The 11,978-nt window shown below is 36.4% G+C and overlaps 1 protein-coding gene across 1 annotated transcript; it reads right to left on the bottom strand.

The window, feature by feature from the left end:
• Positions 1 to 643: 643 nt before the first annotated feature.
• On the bottom strand, positions 644 to 11,708 carry LOC131076129 (uncharacterized). Its single transcript, XM_058013189.2, has 16 exons — positions 11,512 to 11,708; positions 11,115 to 11,230; positions 10,696 to 10,804; positions 10,539 to 10,603; positions 7,934 to 7,972; positions 7,287 to 7,383; positions 6,184 to 6,280; positions 5,967 to 6,030; positions 5,794 to 5,867; positions 3,641 to 3,707; positions 2,968 to 3,047; positions 2,693 to 2,777; positions 2,268 to 2,336; positions 2,106 to 2,173; positions 1,660 to 1,708; positions 644 to 1,528 (listed from the first exon to the last, which is right to left on the bottom strand). Exons 1-16 carry the CDS (start codon positions 11,573 to 11,575, stop codon positions 1,067 to 1,069), a joined length of 1,605 nt encoding a protein of 534 aa, XP_057869172.2. The 5' UTR covers positions 11,576 to 11,708; the 3' UTR covers positions 644 to 1,066.
• Positions 11,709 to 11,978: the final 270 nt, after the last annotated feature.

The raw sequence follows: 11,978 nt of genomic DNA, 5'->3' as shown, positions 1-11,978 counted from the left end.
GCGCAACCCCATAGCTGTTATTTATCGATTATAAAAAACAACACAGATGAATAGGATAGAAGAATGAGCTTTCTCAAATGAATATCCATCGAGATATTATGGATAGAAACCATAGAGACGCGGGTATAGCAAAATCAAATTTTAAGCTCCCAAATTACACTGGAAAGGATGCGAGCAGAATAAATGCTAACAAATGAAAAGTAGAACTACAGAGAGCTGCCCATTTTGGACATTAAGTACTATGTTCGATTCTCTAAGAGAACCGGAACAAAGTTCTGCTGTAACCTTGTCAACTTTGATCAATACAGAAACCTAAAACTACTTTTGTTCCCTGTGGCCTTGCCAGCTTCAATAAATACAAAAATGTTAGAACTGTTGTCATTTGATTTTGGTCTTAAGACATGTAGTGTCGCGGTTTAAACATTTCATTGGTGAAACGATTATCAAGATTTAAATCTCTGCTGATTTATTGTATTCGTAAGACCTTGTGCCTTCGCTAGACTATTGTGCTCACAGATTTAAACAAGCAAAATTGTTCTTTATTAAAAATAAATAATACTCCCACAAATTCCATACACAATTCCAGTATTCAAGAGAGAAATTACATCATTCAAATCCTTTTCTGACACAATAAGGAGGGACAGAGGATAACCCACATGTATATTATTGAAGTCAATGCACCATATCGCCGTTGTCATGAAGGATATTCAAATACATAATTCCATTGCATAAGGTAAGATTTCAAATCGTCCATGTCCATTACCTCCAGCCAAAATCAATTTTTATGAACATTTTTAACAAAAAAAATATTGCGCGCATTGTTCAGTAAATGATGCAGCTGTACATTTTACAGCTATAATCAACTCAATAGACGCGGATTAAACCTTCGTGCAATGTATATCTGTACACTCGAATAACCAATATCGCCTTTGCAACTTTGTTAAGGCCTGCATATGGTTGATTTACTGTATGATTTCACGTTTAGCTATGGCGTATACACCTATTACAGACATTAATAGAGGACCTTTGTATCATTTAGCACCAAGAACATTGAAAAACCAAACCATTAATTTGCCCCAAAATAATCCAGAATGGTTTTTCTCTTTGAAGATGAGGGCGGATTTAAGACTGAAGAGGGGCTCTTCATGGATTCTGGGGTTCTTTCAGTAGTAGCTCCACCTTCTTTACCACTTGGCGAGAAAACCCTTGAAAGAACGTCTGAATTAGGGCTTAACGATAAGCTTTCCGTCGACAATGATTTTGATACTGAGATCTTCGAGGCCTTCGGCGTTGAAGCTTCATTTTCTCGTAAACAATGTGATGTAATGGCTTTATCTTTGTCTGCAGAGACAAATTCTAGATCATAGGCAGGGGTATCTGGGAGAGGATTTTCAAGATGCCCGTTATGTGGGGAACTAAATAATCTCTGGGAAATGGATGCAGGATAAGCGGATATTCTTTGACGGATTGCAGATGGCGTAGAATGCATTCTCTCAAAATTGGAATTCTCAATGTTCCAAACACGAACCTGGTGGTACACAACTTAAATAAGCATACAGAAGGAATTGTAAAAAGAAAATTGATTCAGGATCTTAATATTATGATGAACAAACATTTATTGATGAATTACTCATTGGCCAGAAAAAGGGCCTAACATACCGTGTAATCATCTGAGCATGTCGCAATCTTACAGAAATCAGATGGGCACCTGTAAGAAGCAATATACTGCCATTAGAAAATACAAAAGAGTCAAGGGCGGGCAAATTCTGTTGTTTAATCAGACAATGTGGTATGACATTAATTATTTTAGGCCGTGAGTCTCAGGGCTCAAACACTAGGCTAAGTTCAAGTTTAGATGCAGAGAAATTCTCCAGCCAGTTATAACCAGAGTTAGACAATCCCAATGACTCAGGGATTAGGGCTGATTGCAGGACGAATCATCCCAGGCCTGCAAACAGTATAGACCCAACAGTATCACCTCTGCAAACACAGAAAGATAGTTTGTCCTTGCCAATAGAGTAGAGCGTTGACTCAAAATCATTCTCTGGGTAATAGTGATTTTAATCAGGTTTAAAAGCATTGTATTAGGAAACAGTAAGTATTACCAGTCAACAGCAGTTGTCTCCCGTAGATGTCCGTTGAGTTTAACAGGAGATTCTTCTGGCCTATCAACCTGAAAAACCAGATTGAAATATCAAGCAAGATTATACAACTGGAACCATTCAAAGAAACTTACACCCAATTTGACTGGCAAATTGAAAACAGACCTGCCATATGAAGGCATTCCCATCACTTGATCCGCTGAGTATATGAGTTCCATCCGGACTGAAGCAAGACTGCATCAATCAAAATTTTAGAAAAACATTAAAACCAAAATCAACAAATTCTCAGTACCAGGTACATCATTCATCAGATAGCATACAATTACATCCAAACATGAACATCACTGAATAATAATTGCAGCTAGCAGAGCTGGTAATAAAATGTCAGGATTACTACCAAAAATATATCGTTATATGGAACTCAATGAATTAGGGAAGTTAGACCCAGAAGTTCACAACCAGTTTACAATATTGAATAAACAAATGTTAGTCAATGAACATTAAAATTGGGGAAAAACAGGGGAAATTGACGATGTCTAACATGACAAGATTCAAACACATTCTATGATGGGTAGTAATTCTGTAACTACCTTTATGTAGAAAGAATCAAGCTCATGACCTGAAAAGCTTTTCAGAGGACTCTTATCTGGTTGAAGTGTATTATACATGTAAATCCTGTACACAGAACAAAAAATACCACTTGAAACGTGCAAATCATTCACTGAATCGGGTACTTCAAGAGATTTACAAATTCAACTCAATGGTTGGTGAGCTTATTAGTTTATTCAAGGTAAGACTAGCAGTATCAACAATAATCACAAATAACCGTTATAGACGCCCATAATCTAAAGGAAGTCGAACTAACTTGTTATCCATGCAAGATGCTATGATAAATGTCCCAGTTGAATCTTGAGCCAGGCTAGATACTCCATGAACTCGTCCTTCCTGTCACCAACACGAACCAAACAAGAATTAAATACATTTGAATACTGAGCTTAAACAGAAATCCTGTTGGCAATAGCAAAACAATCCATGAAACCCATGAGTTATATGCTATGACTAGAAAGATCAGGGCCCTTAATGATTGAAAGCGAAATCCTCGTACAATTTAACAGTATGCAGGACATTAATAGACCATTAGAATTTGCATTAACATAAAATAATAGCTAATAGTTATGCAGTTTACACACATTTTTTAGTTATGCTGCCATCTTGTCATAGAACACACTAGCATAAGGAAAAAATCTCATCTTAGGGATTTGACGCATTCTAATAATACCATAATATGACTCATTTAGTGGAGTAGAAGAGCAAATTCTATATTTCAAATTTTAAAGAACCGGAAATTCTGCATCAGAAAAAGTATGCAATTTACTGTAACAATTAGTATCGTCAAGTTTGGTAAAACCTATTGATAGAAAGCCAGTCATAATGCAAAAATTACATTGAAAAGTTTTGAAGGCATGTTTTACTTTATAGGAAATGCCTTAAAATAACTTGAAAAAAGAATCAGTCAACTATGGTAGTATAGAAATAACCTGGCATTGATGAGGGGTTTGTGCAATTGGAGCTTTCAGCTTTCGAGTATCCCAGAATTTGACTACGCTGGAAAAGAAAGGAAAAGCACGATAGATTTTCATTTAGTTAATTCCAGCCTTGTACTTATGACATTTCTTTCATCTGGAATCTTAACCATTCAAAAGTCAAAACTAAATAAAATCTTCAAGGCAGGGTGCATATATGTGAAATGTAAACCAATTGTACGCACTGCAAAAGAAAAGATTGTATTCAAATGTTAAGGAAATTTTGATTCATTGTCAGTATTATTTATTGTTCTTATTGCATAATTTGTTGAATCATTTACTAAGCTATTGCCCCATTTAAAAGGACACTCACTATTTGATGGGTTTAGTTACAACAGGTAAAGCACTATTAAAAACTTTTGGTCTTCGTCTGTGTTGATTTTCCTTATATGTACCTTCACATCAGAATCCAGATACTTGAGACTGTCCATTCATAGTTGAAATATCTAGATGGTGTCTGCAACCAAGAATTTAATGTTGTGGGGAACACAAAAAAATTGTTCTCCCAGTGCAGCAGTTGGATTCTTGGTGAGATATGTCCTCCACAAACCACCTAGTTTCTCGACCACTGATGTTTTTCCACAGCGTTCTGTCTTAAGGCTCACATGCACCACTACTTTCTACAGTTGCATGGGGCACCAAACTGGCCTGGCTAGCGCCAGTGCAGCAGTTAGATTCTTGGTCAGATATGTCCTCCACAAACCACCTAGTTTCTCGACCACTGATATCTTTCGACAGCGTTCCCGTTTTATGGCTCACACGAACCACTACTTTCTATAGTTGCGACTTGCAGATGGTACTACACTGGCCTGGCTGGCGCCGGCTCAACCTGTATATGTACTTTCTATGATCACTTGTTCTTGACTATACTATGATCATCTTGCATTAGTGAAACTCTCACAAATATTCTGGTTGTTTTGCATTAGCATAACCCTCATAATGTCCCTGATTGTATTGCATTAGCATAACCCTCACAATTTCCCTTCAAGAACCCTCAAGGACGATCGTTTATCGCTTACCAAGTGTCAACACCTAAATGTTCAAGAAACATAAAGAATGACTGAAAAAAAACCTTTTGCTTGTCCTTGTCACATTCAGTTGTGAAAGTTAGTTAACCTAGGGTACATAAGATAAGGAAGGGATTGCAACTGAATATACTCGACCAACATTAGATTGCACCATGAAAGTGCTTTAAAGGCTTCTCCATGCAGCTCATATGCCCTAACCAATTTCTGCGATGATTTTGAAACTAAAGTATTTGTTTTAAGCTAGGTTGCTGGTTCAGGTTCGGGCACCAGTTCGGATTCGAAGAATCAGTACGGCAAAATTTTGAAAAGGGGTTTACATGTAAATTATATTTATATATATAGACAGTCTATAAGCATGAATTAAGATTAGCATGTCACATAGCATCATATAAACAACAAAACCAACATAAACTTGTAATCATAGCATCATGATCATAACATAACAGCATCATATACATCAAGTTTAATATCAAAATGATAAAATATTCAAGTATCATTGTTTCAACTTTCAACAATTTAAAGTTTGATCATCAAATGGATTCTCTAATTCATCATCCTCATTCCCCTCCTCATCATTGACATTGATATTAGATGAATCAATGCCAATGCCACTTACACTTGCACTTGCACTTTAAGTTTGCTCGCTACCTGAGTCATCAAATGCAACAAGCTGAGAAGTGAAAGCATCCAAAACAGTATGCTCTGGCTCTATACCCCACATCTTTGTTCCCCCTATCTTGTAGTCATGTTGCTCATGTGAAATGAGCCAAGTTAATGTTTTAAAACTCACTTTTAGGGTTATATTTTAATTTTTTATGTGGTGGAATTCAAAAAAAAAAAAATTTTGCAAACAAAAAACCATTTTTGGGCTGTCAGACCCTGGGTTTGACCTGGCTCCTCTTGGGTTCCACCTGGTCTGAACCAGGCCTGTGAATCACAGACCCTGTCCGAACCAAGGACGGACCGGACCAGGACCGGACCAGACCAGTACCAGGGGTCTAGGAGGCCGAACCCGGTAACCTAGGTTTTAAGACAAATATAAAATGGGAAAATGAAGTTCAGATGGAATGACAGAATTACCTGTCTGCAGCTCCTGCACTAGCAATTACTCTTTCATCTTTAAGATAAAGAACAGCTGTGATGCTTTTTGAAGCCTGAATGTTGAAAAACTAAAATTCAATTTCCATTTTTGATTCGAACAATATAGCTGTACAAACAAATATATTTTAATAATATATGGAATACTACCACACCTTATTTCGCTGTACTCTCCGTCCATGATTTGCAATGTGTGCATCTATTATACTGGCAACTGGACTGATAGAACAACACAAAATTACATTGAATCATAAAAAGACAAAGCACCTCTTATTATCAGCACTCGATACAATAAGAAAGACAGAGAAACTATTAAGAATGTTTATGAGTGTGTGTCTTGCTTCATCACATTTGCAAATAAACAGCTCTTACAGAAAACATTCTTCGTTGGTTTGGTCACATGAAGATGAGGCACTGCGCATGTCCCAAAAGGCTATAGTGCCATCCCTTGAGCCTGATGCAAAGAGTTCTGCAAGGGAGCCAAAAGAATTTGCAGTTGTAGTAGTAACAACGACAATAACAACAGCGCATGAATATGTTTAAAATGCATGTCAGCTATCATGCAATTTATTTATGTTTTCAAACTAAGTGGTGAAGTTTGTACATCCACCTTGAGAAGGAAATTGTGCTTCTGAATAGAACCCTTGTATGAGAGTAACAAATGCATGTCTCAAATACAGTAATACTACGACTGTTATGTAGCTCAACTGGGCCCCAATTGTCAACTAAGAAAACTGTACGGTGCAAATCGAGAATACCATGAAAACTTCTTTTGGTTTCAAGGCTCAAGTTGCCATGTAACAAGTGACTGGGTTTTATATGGTGTCAAGGTGACATTTAAAACTTAACACTGTTTAACAATAGCTAAAATACGATGCTTGAATTGGTTGGTCCTCTGAGCAAGCTATACGGTACTTTATTCATATTGTAAGAAGAACAGAGTGTTACTTTTAAGCTAGCCGTGGTGACAAATGCATGTCTCAAATACAGTAATACTACGACTGTTATGTAGCTCAACTGGGCTCCAATTGTCAACTAAGAAAACTATACCGTGCAAATCAAGAATACCATGAAAACTTCTTTTGGTTTCAAGGCTCAAGTTGCCATGTAACGAGTGACTGCGTTTTATATGGTGTCAAGGTGACATTTAAAACTTAACACTGTTTATCAATAGCTAAAATACGATGCTTGAATTGGTTGGTCCTCTGAGCAAGCTATATGGTACTTTATTCATATTGTAAGAAGAACGGAGTGTTACTTTTAAGCTAGCCGTGGTGACAACTTACAAGGTAACAACAAAAATCTAAAAATAAGTTGGCAATGCTCAAACTGAAAAAATGGCCAGAATGCCTATTTTAGGCATAAACTGTAGTAAGAAACACATAAGATAACCAAGCATGTTCCATTTCATGGTAGATGATATAAACAAAGATCTTTGTCACTAATTGTAGACTTTCTTGAAAAAACAAGCCTACCAGACTGCAGAGGATGTGAGCATAGTGACTTGACACTTCCTGTATGGAATTTCATGATACCAAGTCCTGCCCTGGCCTCTACATCCCAGAGCTTAATCTGAAAGATCAAGATAAATCCTGTTAGAATAAAAGACTCCAAATGAAATATGGCCTTAAAGCCAAGCAACACTTACTAGAAAAATTGGAGTAGGGTGAGCTTTCGGGTGCATGGTTTTATAATGCAATTAAATCAGACATTTAATAAGAACAATTTTCCTGGCACCAGAATCAGAAAGAATGCATGAACTCGAACATTTAAGAAGGGTAAATTTTCCAATAGTACTATCACAAAAGTATAAATCCCTTCGGCAGTACAATGGGATATGATCTGACAATGTTCTGGATGTTAAATAGTTATTCTCTGGAAACACACTCCGAATACTTATCCATAAAACAAAAGCAAGCTTAGTCATTAAGCCACTATTAGGTACCATAACGTTCACTATGATCATGAATGGTTCCCCTTTCTATAAGACGAACCACTTAATCCTCCTACTTTGTGAGCCATTTATCATTATACTTGTAAGTTGCAACCACTACTGGTGTCTATCTCGTACACAGTCTGAAAAGAAAATTGCATTCACCAAATAACCAAATCGGAAACATACCGCCTGATCTCCAGAAGCTGTCAACATCCAGGCATCATCCTGCACACAGCAATAATAATTGCTTTGACAAAAATAAAAAATAACAGAAAGAAAGCACTGCTAACAAACCTTGCTACGTAATAGAGATCCTAATTGCAATAAGTTGTACTCAAAGATCAGTTAACTGAATTTCATTAACTGCGAAAAGCAAGAAAAGCGGACGATTGATTCCCAATATATTGGGTGATAGATGAAGCACGGATCAAAGATAAGGAAAAAATTCCATTGTTACTTATAGAAGATATAGAAAATGCTTTGACATTACATAGTACAGAAGACTCGTCTCCCAAAAAAGTGTTTTCGAATTCTAACAAAGAGATAATTGCACATGGAGTTGTGGTGGAATTGTAATAGGGGACATTATTAGGGAATGGCCAAAGGAAATAATCTCCTCACTACCATAACGCACAAGTTTTACCACACAAAAATAAGGATAAATGGACGATATACTCATTCCCAATATTAGATAAACTTGCTACACTGCCTTACTCTATGCAACTTCATTGCAGCTTTCTAAAGCAAGGAGGCTAGGTGTTTCACTGCACTGATTTTCATTGATAAAAGTATTATTTCTTTAGTGATCGATTTTAATTTGAATCTTAGTTTGGATTATTAGGTTAGTAGATCCGAGAAAAAATTGAAATTGAATTCTTTTTGAATTTGTCTGTACAAAACACATAAAAGTGATAAATATAAATGTAATGTAAAAGTCTAAAAACAAAAATATTAGAACCAATATACATATTTCTCAAGATTGCTAGTACACAAGAATATTTATAAACTTTATAAAATATTAAGATTAAACTAATATAAAGTATAACAATAAAATTATAAATAAACACTGACCAATATCATTTAAAGCTATAATACCAGGTTCACCAAAAACCCCTTCTGAACCTAGATAAATCTGAGTTGAGTTCCAATCAGGGTCTGCATCTGATCTGAGTCCAGCGGCAGCCTAACCATTCAAGCTTGGTATAGCTAAAGGTCTAACTAACAAAACATATCAAACCTTAAAGCTGTAAAGTGGTAAAATTATAAAAAAGGCATGAAACTATGATGGCTCTTGTGTAATTTGAATTTGGTGACAGGGTTCCATTCCCTCGACTCCGCCCTATATCACAACAAAGTTGTCTAGAACATTGCCCTTAAATTTCGCAAGCAGTGCTGCCCCTCAACCCTGCTGAGGACTGCCACACCATTGGAAAAGCAGTAATTTCTCGCGATATTTTTCCAAATAAAATCCAATTAACTGAATTCAACTTATGCTTTTGGATTGTTGAGGCAAACCTGATTTAGGAAAATTCTACAATGATATATTCCATGTTTAACATTTATGATTTGACAAGGGGCACTGCATAATCAATTATCAACTGTGTTCTCATTCTGTACATTTTGTGCAATTATAGTTATTTTAATGTATTTTAAATTGATGTCCATACATTTGAAAGCTCGTGGGCAAGCACAACACACCAAACATAATAAACCTGCGAAAAACCAGCAAACTGCCAAACCCAAACCCCGAACCCTAACCAAACCAACAACATTGACATATAGTTACAAGAAACCGTGATCAAACACTAAATGAAAATCATTGGGTGGAACACCTAAAGAAAAATGAAAATCATTGGGTGGATCACCTAAAGAAGAAGAAAAAATTCTTGACAATGCACATGGATACTTGGTTAGTATCAATTTCATCCAAAATTGACAATTCAGAAACGCGAAATAGCTTGGAATGAAAGAAATAGTCTCTGAATTGGTTCAATACCCCAGTTTAAGTTGGCAGTGAGGTCAATGGTGTTTTTTGATGTACGATTCTCTGCTCCTCCTCTGCATTTGCACAATTATTTTTTTCAGGCAAGGTACTGCAGCTTTTATGGGGCCGTGGAGGATCTAATTGATTGCAGGGATCTTATTTGTACGAAGATAGTTGATGCAAGAATAGATTGTGTGGTTTTGCTCTTTGGATCCTGATGCTTGTCCAGTTCAATTTTTGCCTTTTCTAAAATATTACCATTGATTTATAGAAAAGCATACGACTAAGTTAATTTTTTTACAATCTCTTCATAATACTATCCGGTTTTCCGTGAGGGTCAAAAGCTCCACGTTATAGCAGAGCTAGCTTGAGATCTTATGTTTCGCATATAGCCTTAAGTAGCATTCTAAGGTGGCTCTAATGAATTGCCATTTTTGACCTTTGACTATCGATATCTATTTGAGTCTTCGCACATCGATGCATGTTAATGGCATCATGGTGGCATGGTGTGAGCTGTCTATTATATGTGTGTGTGCAGGTGGGTGCGCGTGAGCCCATGACTACGCATTATCTTAATACTTGCTTATGATAAACTCCTGCAGCATGGTAGCATTTGACAATACACAATACAGCGATCCAACAGAAAAGCAGAGTGATTTTTAGGTTTAATATCCTTTGGGCCTAATTCCCTGATAAAGTTGCCGCGGTAGGTTTGTAAGCCTAATGCAGATGACTTACAATTTAGTGAGCATAAAAGAAAAGCAAACTACATTCCGCAGACATTATATATATCATAGCATGTGTTACCCGAATCCAACAAAGGTCAAAGAGGGCATTATAATGAGCTCTCCACCGTTCTGTCCTTGCATTCACTGCAACCAAAACAAAATAAAAGCCTGTCAAAATTCATATTAAAACACCTGAAACATTATAACTTTGATCGATGCCAAAGCACACAGTTAACCTGTTTCTTGTTCACAAGACATAAACGATGGCAACCGGCGGCGTGTATTGAACAGACTAACAAACCCTTCTTCATCTGAAACAGCAAGAATATGGCCGCAACTCCTTGTCTACAGGAAAAATGCCAGACAATCAGGCCTTCTCGTCAATGCCCAATATCAAATAGATCATTTTCATTAATATACACTAACTGCCAGGGATTTGCAATGTTTAATCCAAATTGCAATGCTACGCCCATTAATCAACGAAATAAGGTTATTAATTCGTTTAGGCTGCTACAGTTTATTATTGTTGCAGGGGGGATTTTCTAAAATTTTACCAGATCTTCAATGTGATACAATCCATGACCTTATAAAATACAAACTTCAGGTAGAAAATTCATACACAAAAGAAAAGGAAATCGAAAATTATTTAAAATACCTTGGCAAATGAGACAGCAAGCGCGGGCGTAGAGCCATAATCACATTCGATAGTTAGAACTCCATTGCCAACCCCTCCCTCAGATGTCATTGTGGCCAGATTGGGCCTATTTCGCACTGCATTGCGACTAAAATTCATTAGCTAATCTACCTAGATAAAAATCATTTTGAAAGAAGGCATCTCAGCTGAAAACGAAGACATTGTCTTTATAAAGACATCTAGAAATATAAAAAAAATGTCGACATTTACAATTGTAGATTGCAACCCATCATCAAGAAAAACATCGGTAACTAAAATAAAAAATATAAGAACATTGGGATATCAGATCTCACTTCAAAATCCATCACCATGATAGTTATTTTTTCTCTATAAAACACACAATGTTCTGCATTAATACCTGTGAAAGGCCTTACTTCTCTGGTCATGAGAGAGTCGAACACATTATTACTGAGAACAGTCATGATTTCTTTTGGGTATGCGAAGGGTTTTGAATTAGGGTTTTAGGTAACAAGTAATATAAGATAGATAAGCCCTGACTCTGGCCCAGAGCAAATCGTAGGCGATAGGGAAGAAAACCATTCTGTATCAGAGTTGGAATTTATTATCTTAATTTTATTATTTGCGGTGGTTGTTTTGAATTCATCTAGCATTTTCCCGCTTCCTTGTGTGGCGGGAAAAAAGTGTAGTGTGAGATTATTGACTTTTTTAATATTTGATTCAACTTCGAAGTTGATTTAATTATTTGGCGTCGTAACTCGTTAACTAAAGGATTAAATAATTTTCTTTCCCAATATTGGACACGAACTAAATTTGATGGCTGTATGGTCGTATTTAGTGATTTTTATTATTAATAATTTTGGGAAA

The sequence above is a fragment of the Cryptomeria japonica genome, chromosome 10, assembly GCF_030272615.1.
Source record: "Cryptomeria japonica chromosome 10, Sugi_1.0, whole genome shotgun sequence".
NCBI classification, from domain to species: Eukaryota; Viridiplantae; Streptophyta; class Pinopsida; order Cupressales; family Cupressaceae; genus Cryptomeria; species Cryptomeria japonica.
This window is presented reverse-complemented; position numbering and strand designations above follow the sequence as displayed.